Raw genomic sequence first — 21,268 nt, forward strand, 5'->3', positions numbered from 1 at the left:
TGTGTTATCACTAAGGGCTTCCTTCTGCAAGATCAGACAGTGGCTGCAGACACTGCCCAGGCATCCCGTAAGCAGGGTTGAGTCATCTTTGCCTGGTCAATTCCTGACCTTATCAGCAGAAGCTAAAGCAGGTGGAGAACCAGGGCTGGGCCACCACACCAGGACACAAAGACCGTGAGCCTGGTGCGAACACCCCACCCCACCCCAGGCTGCACAGAAGGAGCAGCGTGCCACCCGTGCCACCAACCCTGGGTGACAGCCAGCTAGAGTAGGAGACGTCTGGCCCTGGACCACCCGACCCACGGACCTGCTGCGCCTCCAGCACAGGGCAGAGACTGGAGCACCCTCCTTGCAGCACCCAAGAAAGAGCATGTGGTGTCCACGGCCGATCACACCATGCCTCAAGGTGCAAGTCCCGCTTACGGGAGGTGCTCCCTCGCTGGGCCGACACCCCCGTACCTGCCCTCCCGCCAGCACCCGAGGGTGCTGCAAGCACAGCATCCCACGGCCACCCGCTCCGAGCCACGGGGGCACGACGTCATGCCCCGCAGCCCGGGGAGGGGGCGCAACCGGGGGGCACCCGGTCCTCGGGTCACAGCCCCCGTGGTGCGCCGGGCAGGGCCGCCCCGCCCGCGGCGGGGAGGGAGCGAGGGAGGGAGGGAGCCGCCCGGCCGGAGCGCTGGGCACCGGGCACCATCGCGGCGCCGGTACCGGCAGGGCAGCCACTTGTTGAGCGCGGCGGGCCGCGGTGCCCGGCGCTGCGGGCAGGGCAGGGCGCTCCTTACCTTCCCGGCGGATCATCGCTCCGCCGCGGCCGGCGGCCGCTCCGGTCGGTACCAGCCCGCGAGCGGCCGAGCCGCCGCCCGCCCCGCCCCGCGGGAACCGGCCGAGGAGCCGCCCCTCGCCCGCCTCTCGCCGGCACCGCCTCCGCCACCGCCTCGCCACCGAGCGCGCCCGGCCGCTCTACCCCAGGGCGCGGCTGCGGGGGCCCGCCGGGTACCGGGGCGGCTCGGCCCGCGCCCCCCCGTCCCCTCCCCGCGAACCCCGCGGGCCCGCCCGGCTCGGCCTCCCCCCGCCCCCCCTCCCCGCTGCGGAGGGCCCGGCCCGGCGGAGCCGCTCGGCCGCCGGCGCCGCTTCCCCGCGCTGCCGCTAGGTGGCACGGACGCACCGCGCACCGCCGCCGGCCCGGGCCGGCCCCGCGGCCGGGGGAGCGGGAGAGGGGCAGCAGGCAGGCACGGCCGAGTCACCCCCGCGGGGTCTGTCTACCGCTCCGCTGCTTTATTGACATAAATAGGTAGGAACAAGTAAAACTCACCTAATCCCCCTTCCGCGTTCAAGGCCCTGCTGCAAGTGACCGATGCCGCACACCCCTCCCTCGCACCCCTCCACAGCCTTGCAGCAGCACGACTGTGATTGTGGTCCTACCAGCCCCTGTTCCCCTCCACCCCCAGCCCCTGCCCCTCGCCCCCCAGAGCAACAGGCATTCACTCCTGCACGGGGTACCAGCAGCCCAGCCTGCAAGCACGAGGCCAGCAGGGGCAGGACTTGCATCCAGCATAGGGGATGCAAAGAGCTCAGCTCCCCCTCCATCTCGTGAAAAGCCACCCCTGCACCTCGCACCCTCTTTCCTATTCCCTCAAGCCATGTGGCAAGGCAGCCCCCAGGGGAGCAGCAATTTAAACAAGGTTTCCCATCACTGGCTGCAGATCTGCGGCTGACAGGCAGAGGCTGCCCTTGCCCTGCACCGAACAGCAACTCAAATCCCCACTAAGTCTCCAAACTCCAGGGCTGAAGGTCTTAGCCCCACACCCGCTGGCTAAGCACTCAGCCCTCAGGCGTGAACTAGTCCTAGGAAACCCCTGCAAAGGCTCCAGTTCCGCGCTGCCGGTAGGAACTGTGAACCCAGTTCCAGGTCTTTTCAGCTGGGGGCAGGTGTGCACCACACGAGGAGCCAGGAAGGCTACAGGAGATGGGATGCTCAGGAAGGAGTCTGCAAAGGAAAGGAGCCTCGAAGCTGGCCTGAGGAGTGCTGCCCACTTGAGCTGTGCAGGGCTCTGGCCGCCCCTCCCCATGGCTGATGCAGGCTGGAGGGTCACTCTTGCATCAAGCTGTTGATCTTTGTGAGCAGCACATCTGTCTCAGACTCTGGGGAGACAGAGAGGAAAAAAAGTCATTGCAGGCAGCCACCATCGGGCAGTGACAGGTGGAGCAACCTGAAAAGCAGGTTTAAGGAGGCTTGGGGAACATGGGATTCCCCAGCGCTGTCCCAGAGGGCTGTTTGCTAAGGGCAGGACAGGAACTCCCTGGGCTGGGATTCCCTTCCCTCCCCCAGCCACCCCAAACAGCTCTGTCACATTCAGCTGGAGAAAGCTGCCTGCCTGCCAGGGAGCACCATGCAGGTACAGCCCTGCTCCGAGGGAGGGGAGCTCACATCTGTGCACACTCACCCACTGGCCATCTTCTCCGGGAGCATTTCCTAGGAGATGGAATAGGAGAAATGTTAGCATGGCATCTGGCCTCCCTCTTCCTTCCCCCAAGCTCCCAGCTGGAGTCTGCAGGGCCCCACAGGGGGCACAGTCTCATAGGGATCTGCTCTTGGTGCTTGCAGCACTAGTAGAGGAGCAGGGCCAAGGTCCCTCAGTCCCAGCCCACCATGCCCTGGGGTGCAGAGCAAATTAGTAAGCGTGAACTAAGGCATGCAGCACCTCAAGGAAGGGTCAGGCCAGATTTTTAGCTGCAGCCTGGTGATAAAAGCTGCCTCCACACACTGCTGTCTCACTTAGAGCCTGGGGGGTCCTCTCCTGTCTGCTGAGCCCAGGGTGGGGTGACAGCAGATATGGCTGGGTTTGGGTATGTACCAGCCGCCCAGGGTACGCTACAGCCTCCCCCAACAGACCTGTCATCGGAGGGTGAAAGGGACCAAACTTACTTCAGCAAGACGAAAGCCCAGAGAATGACAAGGAAGGAAGCGCAGTCTACAACAATCCAGATCATGAGGTATGTGCTGCTGGGCTGCAAGGCAACAAGATGAGCCATGAACACCAGCCAGGGTGGTATGCTGGTGGCACGGCACAGCCCAGCCTGCCATGCCCTCAGTCCCTTCTGCAGGGTCACATGTTCCCATGCCAGCAGAGCACTGAGCAAAACCACCCTCAAGGCAGTTGGCTGCCCAGGGCTGCTGCAGAAGGGAACACACAAGTGCCTGGGGCACAGGGTGAAGGACAGTCACTTACAAGCAGCCAGATAGGGCGATTCATTTCCTTCAGCACCTGGCAGGCGTTGGTGGTGACAGAGCTCACCCCAGAGCACCACAGCACAGAGAACAGCCAGGGCTCATTCACCACATACAAGTTGACAGAGATGTTGTCCTGGCGGTACTGCCTGCATGGGGACAGCTGTGGTCAGAGCCAGCAGCAGACAGCAGGGTGCCAGCACACTCAGCGTACAGCCAGAGAGGACCATATATCTGGGATGTGATCCAGCACTTGCAGCCACGTGGAGCAAGTGTCTGGAGAGCCAGACCCAGGGCAGGTTTACTAGCAAGGCAGAGGACTGCAGCCAGCTCCATCGCCTGCACCAGCCCTGCTTGATAAGGCGCGCTTGTCTGTAGGGCTGTAGCACACCCCCTGCCTTTCCCAGCAGTGCGCCAGCACTCAGCCTCAGCTGGCCCTCACCTCTGCAGCCCCCTGGGACAGAGCTGGGACAGTGCCCAGGCCCCACAGCTCCCAGGCTCTTGGGCACAGGGCTCTCACCTGATCTCCTCAGAGCTCATGTCCTGGTAGGGCAGATTAACATGCAGTAGTGGCTCCTTCTCATTCTGGAGTCTCTTCCGGCCGTAAACTTGCTGAATGCCTGGGGCTTGCTGTTTGACCTGTTCCCTGAATCCATCCGGCAGCCAGAGGACCTAAGCGAGAGCCAGAGAGCACATGAAGAGGAGAGGTGCTCCAGAGAGCTTGCTCTCTTTCTGGTATTTCCTTGCAGGTCCAGGCACACATGGCCTGCTCAGCCAGCTGCTTCCTGCCCCCCTCCTCCATGAGGATCTCAGCTAGGACAGTCTCCTAAGAGCTTGCCCCAGCTAAGCAGCAAACACAACAGAGCCTACTGAGTGGAGAAAGCAGTTGCAGCCTAAGCAGGCTGCAGCAGTTGCATCCCTTCTGGGTCCTTGAACGGATCAAGTACTGCATCCTTTTGGCTCCAACTCTGCAGCAAGAATGCACCTTGGGTCAGCACTAGAGTATGTCTTTTCTGTGTCTACATTCCCAAAAAGCCAAGAAGGGAAAGCGATTTGGGTGCTAATTTATCCCCTTAGGGCAGCATGTGTCCTGTGCTGCAGAGGTTGGATGAAGTGCAAAGGCAACACAGGAGGTTGCAGCACGAGTCCAAGAGCTGCAGGGAGAGGTGTGGCACAGCGTGGGGAGGTGAAGCCTGAACGTTTGTTTTCTTGCTCTTGCTAGCACTGTTGGTTCCCTCCCTAGACTGAGTCACTGTTTACACACCAGGGTGACCAATGCTGGGGAACCAGGTTACTTGGAGGGGTCTAAAGCTGCAGGCATTAACCCCCAATTATTGGCAACTTCTCCCACCTAGAGCGCCCTACACCTGGATAGGGTTCCCCAGCAGGGATCACACATGGGAACATGGTATATGGGGTGGCAGGGGTGTGACAGGAGGGCCTGGCAGCGGTGGGGTGGTGGCCAGCTCACCTGCTGTAGTGGGATGCCTGACTGTAAGATCACATCCAGGGTGGCATTGACGAAGCTCTGGTAGTCACTGTGGTTCTCAGGCCGGAGGTCAAACATGATTGAGATATTGCTCTGTTTGGCTGCCTCTAGTGCCTGTTCCAGGGATGGGATCCTCTGTTTAGTCACCTGGTTGCGATCGCCAGCAGAAAGACTCTGCACAGTTGGAAACGGCCTCCGCTGCAAGGGTGACAGACTGTTAGCCATCGTAGGCAGACTCCCTGTAAGCTTCCACCTCCCAAACTGGTGCCTGTCTCTGGCTCTCAGTTTCCCACACTGGCCTCTCCTCTTCTTCCCCAGTGTAGACAAGCACAGGGATCCTTCTGCTGCACATCCACAGGGCACCTCTCCCCCTCTCCCCACTAACAGCACAGTTCAAGCAGACCCACCACCTGTGGGCAATCAGAGCAGCTCAGCAGTTGGTTAGTCACCTCTTGGGAAGAGCCTTGCCACAGCTGCCTCCAAGCCCAGGCAGGCTGTGCAGCTCCGAGCAAATGCACAAAACGTACAAAACCAGCCTCCTTCATGATTCAGCTAAGGAGTCAGAACAAACCCCAGCTTGGGGCACAACCACACCCAATGAATTTGTGCAGGTGTGGAAGTGCTTCTGCACCCTGTCCAGGTGTCTGCCACAACCAGTGCTCCAGAGGGAGCCTTCCCCAGGGCAGGGCTCATGCTTCACCCACAAATGCACCCATGCCTGATCAGCCACCCCCTGGGGCATCCTGACCTCTAGGAACCAGGTGCCAGCATCCAACTGCTGGAGGTCTGTCCAGTTGAAGGCAGTGCTGTTCAGGGCAGCCCTCTCGGGGAACACAGCCTGCACATTGGTGGTCCTGGTGAGTTCCTCGTCATGCATGAGGAATGGGACCCCATCAGCACTGGCAAAGGAGCAGAGAGGGAAGCCCAGTGTTGCAAGCTCTTTGTCTCCTATCCCTGCCCTTGCATTTCTGCCCCCTCCCAGCCACCCTGCTAGGGTAACCCCCAGCCTTATGCCTACTTGTGGTCCTCTACACAAAAAAAGGGAGTGTCTGGAAAGCAAAGAGCACCTAGAGACCAAGCCAGGAACCAAGCAGTTCCTTGCTCAGTGCAACAGCTGTCCCCCATAGCAGGATTACATGAGATAAACTAGAGCCAGGGTCTGTGTTCCAGCAGTGCCCCTCCCTGATGGTGCCTCGCTCCTAACGCCCTGGAAGACAACCTGCATGGGAAGACAGAAACCCAGTACCTCTCCCAGATCATTGGAACAGCAAGCTGGCACCAGTCCCACACTGGCAAGGTGGGAATGGCAGAGCTCTTTGCACAGGGCTGCCTTCAAACGAAGGCTGTATGAGTCCTCCCCAAGTGCTCCCAGGATGTCCCATGTGGGAGGTGACATCCCAGGATGCACAGACCCCTTCCTCCGAGTCCCTGCTGCAGATTTACCTCACCATGACGTCTGTCTCAAAGACTTGCACATCACAGTCCACCGCCTTGCGCAGTGACATAAGGGTGTTTTCAGGGGCCAGCTGGAAAAGGAAGAGTGTTAGTGCAGAGTGCACGGACAGGAGGGGGCAGGAGGCAGGCACCCACCCTGCCTGGCTGCACCCAGCAACCCAGCTAGATTCTAGGGCAACCACAATGAGACTGGGGTGACCCTGGTAGGGTGGGGGAATGGAAAAGGACAGCCAGGGCCTGCATAGTCCCTGCCCCCCAGCCCACACTACGCAGCCAGGCTTTCTGCTGAGAGTCACCTGCTCCTGCTCCAGCAGCGCTCAGCAAACAGCTCTGCCTTGCGGCTCCTATGCGCACCCTCCTCACCCATCCTCCAGCACTGTGCTGCCCGGGCTGATGTGGAGACCCCTCTCCACTGGGCTGGCCAGAGCTCACCCAGGCCTGCAGCACCAGGAGTCTGATATGCTGGTGCCCCATGGCCAGGCACAGCCAGGCAAAGCAGCCTGCTCCATCTACCCTAACCACTGTGCCAGGATGCCGCCGGTGCTGGTCACTCACCATGGGTGCTCCTCTGTGGCCAACCAGGGCTGGCTTGGGGGGCAGCTGGCTCTCCTCCATGATGCAAGGGGAGGTGATTCCCAGGGGAGCCAGATACAGTGCGATCATCACCGCGCAGTACACAAGCAGCAGAAACACCTTGAGACCTCCAGGCAGAGACAGAGAAGATGGAAGGGTGAGGTAAAGAGGCAGTATTTTGCAGACTGTTAGGAATAAGCCAAGGCTGCTTCACCTGGCATTAAGTTATGGTTGCCCTCGGTCAGGCATTGCATGCCCAGCCTCAGGAACACACTGCAAATTTATTCTTGGCCCACTACATGTCCTTGCACCCCAGCCCAGCACTTCTGCAGGACTCAGTCTGCCATCCATAGCTGTCCTTCAGCAGCAAAGCAGTGAAGGCTGAAGCTGCACAAAGGGCTGGGCATGAGAAGCAGCAACCAAGCGCAGGCTTTACTACCACATTGAGAACTGGGGACCTGTTCCTACTGCACCAGTGCTCTCTGTACACTACTCCGCCACCAGTGCTGCTCAGCTGGGTGGCAGAAAGCAGGGTACCAGCCAAGGAGGGAGGTGGAGACCTTGGAGGGGTGTTACCTGTGTTGTGGGTACGGTAGATGAAGCTGGCCAGGGGCCAGGCAAGAAGCGTCATTCCCCCCAGGATTCCAATGTGCAGGAAGGGACCTGTTGCCTGGGGAGGCAAAGGCAGGGTGTCAGCTGGCGCCAGCCCAGACCCTGTCCCAAAAATCCACATGCTCCAATGCCAGGGATCTGCCACTGCAGCCAGTACTGCTGGAAGAGCAACAGCGCCAGGGAGGGAAGGACAAGCTCCTGGGGGGACTGAACAAACTCCCTGCTCTGGTCCAGCCCCGTTCATCACCTTGACTGCAGATGCTCCAGGCAGGACTGCAAGAGCAGGAGAAGCACCTTGCCTGGCCAGGCAGCAGAAGTCAATGGCAGGGAGTTAACCCTCACGGCACCCAGCCACGCTGGGAACTCCAGTCACCGCCCTTCAGCTCATACCCACATGCCAGGTACTGGGTACAGCGGGGGAGTCTCTGGTATCGAGGTGACTCACCTGCAGGGAGATACGTGCACTTCTCCACTCCTCCGCCCACTTTATTCCCAGCCCTGTGAAGGCTGCAGCCACCAACAGGGCAGTTAAGATCAGCAGGGTCTGTGGGGCAGGATACAGTGCAGTTAGGGGAGCACACAGCACCCTGCAGGCCAGCTGGGCTCTGCCCTGGCAGGGCCAGCAGAGTCGTCCTCATCCCGTCCTCCTGAGCCCATCCAAGCTTCAGGACCCCACTTTGCCCATCTGAGTTTGCAGCTGAGCTCTGTACTCATGCTTTGAGCGAGGGGAATATTTCCATCCCAGAGAAGTGTGGCTGGGGTACTAACAGCTGCAACCCAGCTGAGCAAGGATGCATAGCCACTCTGTGGGGTCACAGCAGCTGTACGCAGCCCCAGTAGGCTGGTCGCAGCTTCCCAAGGTGCAAGGACAGCAAGAGTAGGCACCATCCCCCTGCACCCCTAGTCTCTCACCTTGTGCAGCCAGTGTAGCTTCAAGGGCTGGCCACAGAGCTGCAAGCACAAAGCAAGGACCTGCGAGAAGAACAAGGAGGCATCAGAGATGGGCTGTACCTCACGCCTCAGCCCTCTAAGGACTCAGCCACAGGAACTGCAACCCACTGACACAGGCAGGGTCTCTGGCTATGTTTAGGCTGACACAGCTCCAGCCGGCCAGATGCTGTGGACTCCACCTGGCTCTGCACAGGGCACAGCGCCAGCCTGTGCTCAGCACAGCTCCGTACCCCCATTAGCCCAGGAAGGATCAGCAGGGCTCACCAGCAGCACAGCAGAATAGGTGATCAGCACGGCCGTAGCTATGAGCAGGACCAGGGACCAGTCTAGCCACAACTTCCTCTGCTTGAAGATGAACCTGCCAGCAAAGGAGACTATCAGAGGGGCAGGCGGGACACGGGGACCAAGACTGGATGCGGGATCCTACTCACTCATTGAAGTTGTGAAAGTCATTGAGGATGATGACGGTGAAGTAGAGCCACACCAGTGTGAAGAGGAAGACACAGAAGAGGAAAAGGAACCAGCTGCAGTCACACTGAAAGCCAGAGATGACAGCTATGCACACACCTGCAGGGCACCTAGCCCCTGGCCACATTGCTGGGACTGCTGGGGAGCACCCAGCCTGCAGCAGGGTGCACAGGGAGTCACAGCAGGCACCGGTCTCATGGATCCAGGCACTGAGCTGGGAGGGAACGGAGCTCCCCAGGAGGGTTCTTTTGGCTGGACCCACGCTACAGGAAGCTGGACCGGCAGCTCCTACAACGAGCTGAAAAGCTAACTATGGCAGGAGGACAGCCCCTGAGGCAGGACTGCCTCCTTTCCCGTTCAGCAGCCCCTGGGAGCAGGCTAGGACTTCGCACATGGGAAGGGGCAGGGAGCCAGGTCCTGTTTCCTTCTAGCTGGGTGATCTGTGGTTTGGGCAGCGATGGGTGCTGTGCCTCAGAGCTGCCATTGCAGTGGTGAGCTTGCAGGTTGCTCCTGCCTACCCAGCCGAAGCCAAGTCCAACTTCAGGGTCTCCAGCCCCTAGCCCTGCCTATGTGGGGAGGTGAGGGGTGCCACAGGTGCTGAGCAGGACACCCAGCAGCCCAGCCCAGCTCATACATTCCAGGCAAGATGGGACATGCAGCAGCACAGCCACTCCCATGGGAGTTGGAGACCTCAGAGAATCTCAGGGCCTCACCCCTCCCAGGTTACAAATTGCCAGGGACACCCCCTTCCAGCACCCCATCAGCGGGGGCAGCACCCAGCCCAGGAGCCATGCCTCCCACGTGCCCTGCCAGGCACTCAGTGCCTCAGGACCTGCCTGCCACGCTCAGCCCCCAGGGAGCACAGTGCTCTGCTCCAGGCACGTGCGAGCCCTGCCACAGCCACACGCTCAGCCAGGCAGGGACAGCCACAGCTCAGCCTCGCTGCTGCCAGCGTGCTGCTCTACCCTTTTTGTCACCCAGTGGGATCAGACAGCTTGCCCTCCCACCACTGCAGGCTAGGGCAGTCCCTGGACAGGGAGGGTGCCAGGTAGCACCACAGCTCTCCGGGGGCTCAGTCCTGCGGAGCAGGGCCAGCGGCAAGGGGTCAGCAGCCCAGTGTCTGGGCTGAACCCTCCAGCCCAAGACCCTTCCCACCCCAGCCACCACACTGAGCTTCCCACGCAGGGGCTGGCCAGCCCCAGCTCAGCATCACCCGTGGTATCACCTTGGTGGTTCTCAGCCCCTTTCTCTTCTCCTTTTTGGCGGTGATCCACTGGCAGCTGTAGAGGCAGAGCAGGCAGGTGGCACAGGGGCGGCAGCAACCAGGGGGGTCTGCCATAGCGCCGGGCTGTCCCAGGCCAAAGATCAGGCGTCCTGTAGGGGATGCACACTGCGTGTTGGCACAGACCTCCCAACACACAGCACCCCCTGCCCCATGGTGATGGTGCACTGCGGCATCCTGGGTCCAAGTACCCTGGCAAGAGGCTGCCCCAGAGCCCAGGGTCATAGCAGGGCTTCTGGTCACGTCCCCAGGCAAGGCACAGTGCCAGGGAAAGCGGGAACACACGGTGCAGCCCAACCTGTTCAGCAGGCTGTCCTGGGACCCTTCACTTAACGAGCCAGAGCAAGCCTGGAGCTGGCAGAGAGCAGAACCTGCTCCTCAGCCCAGCATTCAGCACTCTGCCTGTGTTCGAGCTCCAAGGACTGGCAGCCTCACCAGCCAGCTCGATGCAACCTTGCACCCAGGGTCCCTCGAAGCAGCCCAGCTGCAAGGATCACGTAGCCCAGTGCCGCAGCCTGGGGTTCCTGCTGCGTAGCTAGGGGTATATGCAACAGCCTGGGAAGTCCCCATCCTCCTCCCTAAGCAGCACTATCTTGGCAGCCGTCCAGCTTGGCTCATACAGCACGGGGTCCCCAAAGGTGCTGGAGGAGCTGCAGCTGAGCAGCCGATAGATGGGTTTTGGTCCAAGTGCTATGGGAGGGAGGGAGGAGAGTGGCAGTTAGGGGAGGAAACCCACTGCTTCAGTCACAGGCACCCAAGCTGGCTGAAGGGCTACTACCGGGTTCCCCATGCACTGGGAAGGGGAGAGGACCAGAACGCTCTGCTGTGGTCCCCAGATTCCTGCTGCTCGACTGGAGGAAGCGGGGAGCCCCAAACAAAGTCTCCTTTTATCCACCCCAAGAAACCCCATGTTTATTACTGCTTGCCGTACTGTGAAGCTGCTCCTCCTGCTCATCCCAACCTCCCCAACAGGCCAAGCACTCCATGCAACACCATCACCCGGCAGATTAAGCCACACTTATTTCATTGCAATCGCTGAGCCAGGCACAGGAGCCAGCTGACCACATCCTCCCAAGCCACATCCTCTCCAGTGCTGGGGGCAAGGGTGTGCCTAGCAGGGCTGTGCCCCATCCCAACCTGGGCCCTGGGGAGGGGGACCAGAGCTAGGCCAGGCCCTTCCAGCCCCAGCCAGCCACACCAGACTGGCTCTGCCATGCCCTGGCTACGGCCAAGGTCAGCATGGTCTCCCCCCCTGTGACAGAGCAGCACCCCAGCACACACCTTGCTCCCAACCACCACCAGTATGTTGGTTTCCAGTGCTGGGGTACAGAGTCTCCTCAAGACCCACAAAGAGCAGTGGCTACTGGGGCATGCACAGCCAGATACCAGCCTAAGAGCCAGACCCCTAAACTGCCTAGCCAGCTTCTACAGGCTCTGGGGGCTGCCATCAGCAGGTCCAGCCACCCAAGGCAGAGGATGCCGAGGAGTACAGTGGTACCCACATCTGCTGCTCCCTCTGTCTTCTAGGGACCAGATCAGCAGCTATGACCGAAGGCGCCAGCCTTAACACAAGTGCAGGAAGCTGTGGGACCAGAGTTTCCTTCCCTGATGCCGAGGGGCTCTGGCTGTAGGCTCACACCCTTGCTGTCACCAGAAGCAGAGGCACCATTTCCACAAGGGAGCAGCCAGCATCCCCTGAGACTTGCCCTCTCCTCTCATCACTGCTCACACAGGCAGAGCAACAGTGCCAGCAGCTGCTCAGGGAAACCCCGCCACCTCCCCATCTGGCTCCCACACAGGGTACAAAGTACAGCAGGAACAGCTCGGGGCACCAGCTGAAGTTCAGCGCTCTGCTGCTCTGAGAGGCTGCTGCTGCCAGGACTGGCCACAAATCTACACCAGCGGTGCTACCTGGAGGGAAAATGCCACCCTGCTCCCCAGCTCCGAGCGGGACTGCAGCGGTGGGACCAGTAGCTATCGTGCAACAGCCTTGCACGGGGCACAGGTCCCAGCTCTGGGACACACAGCAGACTCTGCTCGGCTTCTGCTCTGGCTCCAGGGGGGAGCTGCACAGCAGGAGCAGGGGGGTCTGGCAGGAGCCCTCCCTCAGCTCCCACCAAACAGCCCTAGTGTGGCAGACACCGGTGGCTTGAAGGGGTCCACAAACCCATCGCTACAGTCACTGACACAGCAGCATGAACCTGCAGCCCCACAGGGCCCCTTGTGCCCCAGGGGTGCTGGCACAGGACAACCAGGTGGCCATGGGCACAGCAAGATCCCCATGTCCCCACTGAGCCGAGCCAGCCCGGGCTACATGCCACCGGGCAGGCCGGCCGGAGCTGATGCCCAGCCCCGCTACCTGTCCCCTGGGCTCCCAGGACGGAGGGCAGCGCTCCTGGGTCACCGTGCAGAACAGGGCGACCCAAAACCAGCAAAGGCAGCACAGGCTGGCCCAGCCCCCCCCATCTCCCCATGCAGCCACCCCTAGAGCCCCTGTCCCCGCACACCACAGCACGGGCACAGCAGGGCAGCCCCCGTCCTGCCCCCCCACCCGCACGCAGGACCGGGACAATCCCCCCCCCCGCCACTGCCAGCAGCAGGGGACAGAGTCCCCGTGGCACGGACTGCCACCGCAGGGCAGCGAGCCAAGCGGGTACAATACCTGCTCCCCGCCGACCTCGGGTCCCCGCAGCCGGGCCGCCGGCAGGCCAGGTAGCGCTGGGCCGGGCTCCCTGCGCGGCACGGCCCCGCTCCGCGCCGCCGCCCCCGCTCCCACCCCGCCGGGTGTGCTGGCGGTCCCGCCCGCAGGTCTGCACAGGCCGCGGAGGCGGGCAGGGCCGGGCAGGGCCGGGCAGGGCGGGCTCCCGCCGGCGGCTTCGTGCCCCACCGACCGACCCCGGCGCGGCTGCCGCTTCCGCTGGGAGAGCCCAGAAGGGGCCCGGGGGGCGTCACGCCCCGCGGCTCAGCGAGTTTGCAGGCAGCCCACGCTCCAGGCAGGCTAAGGCCCCAGGGAGAGCGCCCGGAGCGGGACGGGAGGCGAGGCACGGCTTCGTGCGTTGCCAGGGCTTCCAGGGCTGTGGGAGCCCCTCTGTCAAAGGGAGGATTTTCCCCTCCTTGCAGAGGATGCCTGGGACAGATGCATCCCGGGCCACCATCTGCGGCTCACTGGGTCACGCTTCGAAGGCAGAAGCACAGAGGTAAAAGCAGTTTCTGATCCTGAGCCAGGAGGAACACTTCAGAGCCAACGCGTCTGAACTTTGCTGCACCAGCATGTGAAAGGAAGCCCTAAGACAGGGGCCTGATACCTCCTGGAAATGGATGAGGCAACGCTCTCCATCGCCCCAGCTCTCTGTGGCATGGCACAGCTCTGTCCTGCTCCCTCTGCTCCAGGTCTCAGCAGTGGTGCAGCCCGCGGTGAGCCAGGATTTAGGATGGGTCCTCGGACCTTCCCATGTCAGCGACTTGCTCCATCATCGCGTGGGATCTCAGGGGACCCCTGTCATCTCCCACTTGCCAAGGAGCAAAGAAAGCTGATTTACAGGGACTTGATGGCATCCTGCAGTGGCACAGCAACTGCCAGGCTGGGCAGGCACCCCAGAACTCACCGCACAGCCGATCCAATGCCACACCGTTATTAACGGCTTTGGCACAAATCACTGAACAGCTCCATAAAACGTGCTGATCAAGTCCATCTGTAAGGCCGTATTCAGTGGAGGGCCTGGAACTCTGCAGGAGGGATTGTGTAATGTAACCCATTGTTTCACACCTGAAGGAGTAAACTGAAAGCATTGCAGTGACCAGGAACACCCCTGGGACAAGCAAGCAGCCCTGCACCCCAAGTTTTGTCAGCCGTGAGCAGCTGGCAGCAAGGCTCCCCTCCCGCACCCTGCGAGCTCTGCCAGCCCCAGCACAGCCCCGCCGGCCATTGCAGGTGAAGTGCTGGGGAGAGGGCTGCAGGTTGTAAAGGGATTGACAAGCAAAGCGCTGAGGAGGGGTGAAGGACCACTCAAGCCAAGAAACAGCTTCGGCAGCGGGGAGGGGAAACCTGAGCATCGATAAAGAGACAAGGCAATATGCGAAGAGGGGGCATTGGAGAGCCAAGTGCTGTGGGTTTTAAGGGTGCAACGCAAAGCTGGTGGGACAGGCACCCCTCCACCACGGGCAGATGGAGCGGCAGGGCCGACTGCTCCTCCAGGGACCCCCCCCGGGCACTGGCAGCGGGGTCCCCTCTCTCCTGAAGGCCCGACTGTGACAACGGCGGCGCCGCGCAGGGGGCGAGGCCGCCGGGGCCGCCCCGGGCCCTCCCCAGGGGAGCCCCGCCAAAAGCAGGAGCGCAGCCCTCGCCGCCTGCAGAGGCCGCCTGTGCCCACCAGAGGGCGCTGCAGCCGGCGCTGTGGCTCGGCCGCTCCGGAACACTACCCCGCACTCTACGGTCCCGCCGCCGGCTCACGGCCAGGCTGTGTGGTCCTGCCCTGGCCGGACACGGGCAGCTACAGAGAAGGAAGCGGCGGCAGGGCCGCTATTCCCGTGTGAGCCCCCGTCTTCAGCACCGTGGGAAGCATCAGCCATTTTTCCGCCCCCCCCTCGCCGCGTGAGGGCAGGAGGCAGCCATATTGAGCGAGGGCAGCGGCGTCGGGCCGGTGCCCGTAAGGGGCGGAAGCCATTTTGAGTGCTGGCACGTCGGGCGGGCGGCAGCCGCCGCAGCCGTGCCCGGTCAGTGCGGGCGCGCTGCCGCCAGCGGGCGCCCTTGTCCCGCGCTGCCACCGCCGCCCCCGCGCCCCGCCCCGCGCTGTCGCCTCAGGCGGGCCCGGCCCCGGGGAGCTGCGGGGGCGCCGGAGGGCGGCTGGGCTGGGGGTCCCCAGCGACGGAGGTGGGCCTCGGCCGGGGGCTAGCACAGCCCTCACCGGGAGCTGCCTGTCGCCTCAGGTAGCTCCGATCACTCTGATAGAGGTGACATTTGGGGACATGTAGGTTGCTTCTGTCGGCACTGTGAGGCCTTCCCGTAGCTGATGTCCACACGACAGGAATCAGCGGCTCACCGAGCTGCTGCTTTGTGAGGGAGACCCGCCCTGTGCCGCCTCCATGCTCGGTGAGCCCCACCAAGGAACGGGCCCCGGCTGCCTCAGCCCGCCACAGCACAGGAGCACAGGCCAGAGCGTCACCGCACAGGAGCCGAACGAAGGAACGCAGGGATGCTTCACAGCCGAGGCCATCAGACTGCTGTGAGCAGGGCCATCCTAGGCACTCTGCCAGCTCAGGTGCTTGTCTGACCTCCAGGAGCCAAAGGGCAGTTGAACAGTTAAAGCTAACAACCAGAACGCATTGTCAAGCTAGCTTGCCTCTACAACTGTATCACCGTGGCCTCTGGGGTGCCAGAATTAGTTGGGAAGATGGAAAATAACATCCCCGTCAGCACAGTTGAATCGGTTCAAGCGTAACATCAAGTGTTGCATTGCCGTATGTGAGATTTGTGCCCTGCCTTCACTTGTGAACAGTCTCATCTGTTCTTTTGAATTCCAGTAAAATTATAAAAACAAATGCACAAAGGAATTGTCTTAAGTGAGCAGGGAAACTTCTGTTGGTGTACTACAGCTCAGCTGAAGTTACCTCCCTAGATTTTTAACTTGGGGAGCAGAGAAGGCATTTTCAACATATGGAAGTGACTTAATGGCTTTATGTTAGGTTGTCAGCTGAACTGGTTACAAACCAGTCTTTTCAGAAAAAGATTAAGCCACTGTTTCAATTACTTCTGTATTTCACTATAGCGCCTGTAATTGACAAGAAATATGGCTTTTAATTTTGACTGTTTTAGGGAATGTTCTCCCTTTATGCAATCCTCCATAGGACTCGACGTGGGATAAAAGTGTAAGGTCACACAGGTTTCTGTAACCATTATTTGACACTCTCTCAGCTTGTAATGGACAGCAACAAAAATCAGCGTATCACTGTTCCTCTGCTGTCAGCACTTTAAAAGCCAGTGGCACAGACTGTGCTTCCAGCCCAGCTAGTAGCTGACCTACGTAAACCGATAGGCCAAGGCAAAGATCTCTCCATCATGAGTCTAAAAATCCTTGCTGATAATCTGCAGCAATATAGAACTTGCTATAATTTGAAGCTATCTTGCACAGGCACATTAAGAAGTTAAGCTGTGAGAAAGAACTACTCCAAAGGTAAAATGCCTACTTAAGGGAGGGTGTTGTTCATGACACTGGTCCCAGTGGTTAGGTTTACTTTTCCTAAATGCCCAAAGCTTATAAGGAATTAAAATCTGTGGTGAACAAACTTTGGATCAGAGATTATTCTTTTCCCCCCAGAAGCAGGCCAGTTAAAGAGATCAGGAATGCTGATTGTGAGATTATCGTTCAGCATGAGAAAAACCTCTATGAACTGTATCTATTTCAGCTCTTACCACTGCGTTTGTATGATACGAGGCAAATCACTTGACCCAAACTTTTCATGGGTGGTCCTTATAGTTTTCATTTCCTGAATACTTGAAAACAGCATGGGGCTGATTTTCAGGAGTGCTAATCATTCATTGTTGTAATTGAGATGAATGATAGGAGCTCTGAGGATCAAATGCTAAAGAGTTAAGAGTTCAAGCTGCATAGTAACAGCACATCTCAGATCGGGCACTGTACCAATGCAGCATTTAGCCCCACTGTTTTCATAGGAATCTTAACACCCCTCAAGGGTTTATGGAGATACAGTTTTTCACATACGGAGAACACAGACTTTTAGAAAAGCACAGTAGAAAAGCAGAAAATAATCTGTTCAGTAAGCATTAAACTGTATAGATACAGTTAAGAAATTATTTTTTAGACATAGTGTCATGACATATCTAAAGTTGATAATAAGGCAAAGAAGACTTTTCTGGGGCTCTCTGAAAAAAAGTGTTCAAACAGGAAAATCTTGCTTTCATTAAAAAAAAATAGTTACCAGATTCTGATATTTCTATCAGAGATCTATCCTATAAGATTTACGTGCTATATATCATTGATGATTTCAATGACTGAATTGTTTTTGTCCAGATACAGCTTTTTCTTTTTGGAACTTGAGCTAGTTTAGAATCTGAAGATGTTTATCATTTGCCGTTTCCTAATTGTCTTATCATTGCATGCTTAACTGAAACCACACAATAACAAACCTAAAGCCAAATCTTAAGTGCTACATTTAAGCTATGATAGAAGGGATACTCACAGGGTATACTCACATGCAATTTTGCATCTTAAACCACATATTTTTGGTTTTTATATAATCTACAAAGTAAGCTAACTAATTTAATTATAGCAGAACTGTTTTCTAGTGGCCTGTTTCCTTTACAGGGATAATTAGCTTTACTGGAAGTTAAAATGTAGGCATAACTTACTGAATGCAACAACACTGATACCCTGCAGAGCTGGTTCCACTTATACAACACTGAAAAACATACTTGAGCTGTATCAGTGGTTTATGTTATTTTCTGACCAATATTTGTGGTTTTTCCAGGAAAAAAAAAAAAAAAAAAAAGTACTTCCCTTGTCTATAAGCATAGATGGTCTATAACCATCCTATCTTCCACTCCCTTCCGTTGTTCTACTACGGAAACTTTTGTATTTAGCCTTCTTTTGTTTACTAGCTTTTAAGACACACCATTATTTTTGCTCTGGGATAAGCCTTTGTTATGGAGTGTTTGCTCCTAATACATCTCTAATTTCTGTTCAGAGTTATAGTTACTGTAGAACAGTATTTCCGCTCCCTTTCAGGATATAAAAGCAGCTGCAAGATCAATATGCTATGAGACTTTTTTTTTTTTTTGTTTAAGCTGCCTTTCTTTCATTGTTTCAGAAGCCTTCCATGAAGTCCTTACTGCTCACTGATGTTACTGCTAAACCACATACTTTGTTACAGTATTACTGGGGAGCTGACAGGAGTCTAGATAGGGTAAGGCTCTGAATCAGCATTTGTATCAAAAATGAGCTTAAATACATGACAAAGGAAAGCTCGACTCTCAAACTATAGCAAGCACCTATACAGCCCAAGCTCCTAAGCACATAACTTGTAAATACTTGCTTTCTATTCAAGTATCAACACAGAGGTTCAAGTCAGCCCTTGCTCAAGGAATACCACTTCCAATCCCTCGCTAACCTTATCAGCCATGGGATTCCATCCCCTCTATAAATCTAAAGAGAAAACAGAGTCCTATTCCATATCTATTTCAGTATCACTGCCTTACTCTCAAATCGGTTATTTGAAGATAGATAACACTTCCGAGAATCATGATGCCCTACAACCAGTAACACTTATATTTTACTTGTAGGGCTACCACATTTTTCCTACTTTATAACACCTACAAGCTGTTACTATCAGATACCTTCGCAGAATTATTAGAATCTTTCCTGCTGTCTTACAGGAGACAATTCATTTATATCAAGCACTTCTATAAAAGCAACCTTCCTATGGATGTAACTTATCTGAGTCCCATATTTTTTCATTTACTACAAGCTATTAGTTTACATGCTAAAAAACCCCCCACCAACCATCAAAAAAGGCCCAAAACTTGCACACTTACCAGATAGAAATAGCTTCTTGTTTCAAACTCTTCAGTAAATATGAGCAACAGCTGTTTGCCATTGCCAAATTTATAGGACCAGCCTCCAGAGCACTGTGCTAAGGGTAGGTTTATATAAAGGGCTCTTGCTAGGGAGTGGTGAGTAATCTGATGGGGTGGTGGTGTCTGTGTGTTCATAGCTGGCTGGGCTTATAGCTGTGTTGTAGTAAAGCTAGTATGTAGCATTAGTAATTGAGGAATAGTTTTTATTTGAAAAGATAATTTTTTGGGTCTGGAGTAATTAGTTTAGTGTTTTTTTGTTCCCTGTAAGTATAATTCCCTGACCATGTTCAGTTACAGTTTATTATTTTTTTTTACTGATGTAAGGTCTTTTGAGTCATAAGTATCCTTGGCTAAAGGCTCTACTGAGTTGTTTAATGGAGCTAAAATGTTTTAGTAATTAAAAAAGAGCTTAATACTGTCTCTTTTCTTACTTCATAGTTATAGGTATCTGCTGTGAGTATGTACAAAGGCTTTATTTTCATAACTTGCATCTGAATCTGCTTCCTGAGCCTTTAACTAGTACAAAGGGTTGTGGGGGATTTCTAGCTAGTGGTCTATATCTGTATTTTTTATTTTATGTTTTCTCAGAGTTGCTATATAATCAGTATCTCTGGGACTTTGTATCTAGCTGCCTGTGGCTTCTCATAGTCAATATTTATGGACAAAAGGTTGTTTGTTTTTTTTTTGAGGGGGGAAGCAAGTCTGCTTTCCAGACTACAGAAGGTGGTTGTAAAGGTAACTTTTTCTTGACATAATGTATTGGTTAGAGGGGAAAAAAAAGGTGCTTTTTTTGCATTGATGTTACGAAAGTGTAAGTATAACCTGTTGTCTTGCCTCCTGTGAAACTTTTTTTTTCCTGGAGCCTAGGCTGTAAGAGACACTTGCTGCTTTTTCGTGTGGAGTGGCTGACCTGTTCTGATGAAGAGTTTCTGTTACTAGAAAGCATAGTAGAAAGCTGTTTGGTTATTTTTTGTTAGTTTTCTGACAATGGAAAACTGAATTTCTGAATGTGGTGGAGAGGCTCAGCTGTAAGGTGGAACTTCAAAGTGTAAAAACCCCAGGCTGCCAAATCCCCGTCCACAACAGTGCTTTGGTTTCTACTTGAGGGACCTGCTGCAAATGACTGGTTCTGGCAAATTAGGGCTAGGTCTTGTAGCTTGTGCAGGTAATTATCCAGAATCAGTGTTTCTCTGCTGCCAGCTTGAAGTGCTTGTGCCTGTTTGAATCTTTAGAAGAGTTAAATGCCCTTTCCAGTGAGCAAAGAGAATGTACTGTGGGAATGTATTAACAGCTTAAATAACTTGTAGTATCTTGAGTCTATGTATGTATAGGCCATCTCTGTTGGAGCTGTATTCTTAGCTGCTTAGGAAGTGATTTTTAAGTAGGCATTATGTGATCCTTTTGTTTAAGCTTAGTAGCTCCCAGGTTATCTGGAAGCCCACCAGCTTGTTTCTATTAAGTTTCCATCGATGACTGGAAATAAAGCTAGAATGAGAAGTCATACTTCTAAGGTTGTTCTGCTTTTGAGTTTGTAAAAACATCAGATTCAGATGTTACTAAGACTAGATAAATAGTAACTTTGGAGGTAGTGGTAATTAAAACAACATGTGTACTTTTTTGGAACTTGGTGGATTCAGATGGGTAGGATATATAGGCAGGTATGACTCTTAATGCCTACCTATCATGAACTTCATGCTTAATTTTTTATGCTTAGCTACTTTAACAGATTGGAGTATTATAAACAATTAATTTATCATTTGCATATCTCTTTAAGGTGCTCTTTGAGCTTTCTGAAGTATGGCTAGCTTTCAGTTGTACATTGGCTAGCTGTCTGTCTATTAGGTGCTTATTTGCCTATTTGGTTCTGCTTTCTTTTGTTTGTGTTAATTGATGGCTTACCATAGATCACCTTGTACCCAGGCATGGAGTTGAACTTCTGGGTGATTTCCAAACAACTACTCATTGTTTGGCACTTGTACCTCTTGATTGATGGTTGTTATTTTTCCTGGTCCTTTTTTCCCCAGCTTGCTTATATTTCACTCAAATGAAAAGCTCATGCAGTTAACTAGCTTGTGCAGTTAAAGGACGTGCCTATTGCTTTCCCTCACAGCTTAGCTTATGATAAAATGTTTATCTCTTCTTATGCTTTTTGTGAAGTTATTCTTGGTTTTTGCTGTTAAGAATTTGAACCTGTGTCCAGAACAGACTGTAATTTACACTAAGAAATGAAAACAGACTTGTAATTCTTGTCTCCTGTGTTGCAGCAGACATGCACTAATGCTAAGAAATTCTAGGCATTCCTGTGAAGTGATCACTAGGTAAGATAGTTATACAGAGATCTAACAACTATTCACAGGACTTACCTTTACTTTAAAAAGGAGCTTGAGTGCTTGGAAGAGGTTCTGTTCTTGTTTGGCAGAACTGGGCTGGTCCATGGCTTAAAAGTGCATGGTGGGTTTAGAATTTGTGAAGTTTATGAAGAGGGTGCTCTGCCTTCTTGATCGCTGCAGAGTGATGCTGATGTGGGAGGATTTGTTGCCTAAAGTCCTTATTTCCAGCCCTGGGAGGAAAAGAAGCACACCTGGAAAAAGGTTTTCAGAGCAAGTCCTGGGAGGG

The 21,268-nt window shown here is 55.4% G+C and overlaps 2 protein-coding genes across 8 annotated transcripts in view; both read right to left on the reverse strand.

The window, feature by feature from the left end:
* DLG3 (discs large MAGUK scaffold protein 3) overlaps positions 1-891 on the reverse strand; it is an 80,584-nt gene extending 79,693 nt beyond the window's left edge. For all 7 annotated transcript variants that reach the window (XR_005107449.1, XR_005107448.1, XM_037407856.1 and 4 more), the window contains exon 1: positions 786-891. Coding sequence is in view for 5 of the 7 variants with exons in the window: in XM_037407856.1 (XP_037263753.1) it covers positions 786-801 (16 nt within the window). In the remaining 2 variants the exon portion in view is untranslated. The remainder of the gene's footprint in view (positions 1-785) is intronic.
* A 574-nt stretch (positions 892-1,465) lies between these two features.
* On the reverse strand, positions 1,466-12,919 carry GDPD2 (glycerophosphodiester phosphodiesterase domain containing 2). The gene is made up of 16 exons (XM_037408531.1): positions 12,725-12,919; positions 10,006-10,154; positions 8,744-8,847; positions 8,577-8,670; positions 8,274-8,333; positions 7,807-7,905; positions 7,326-7,419; positions 6,732-6,877; positions 6,165-6,247; positions 5,470-5,620; positions 4,704-4,919; positions 3,753-3,904; positions 3,234-3,381; positions 2,930-3,012; positions 2,448-2,476; positions 1,466-2,145 (listed from the first exon to the last, which is right to left on the reverse strand). The coding sequence occupies exons 2-16, from the start codon at positions 10,117-10,119 to the stop codon at positions 2,093-2,095; spliced, it is 1,626 nt and encodes a 541-aa protein (XP_037264428.1). The 5' UTR covers positions 10,120-10,154; positions 12,725-12,919; the 3' UTR covers positions 1,466-2,092.
* Between the last annotated feature and the right edge of the window lie 8,349 nt (positions 12,920-21,268).

The sequence above is a fragment of the Falco rusticolus genome, chromosome 14, assembly GCF_015220075.1.
Source record: "Falco rusticolus isolate bFalRus1 chromosome 14, bFalRus1.pri, whole genome shotgun sequence".
Taxonomy (NCBI): Eukaryota; Metazoa; Chordata; class Aves; order Falconiformes; family Falconidae; genus Falco; species Falco rusticolus.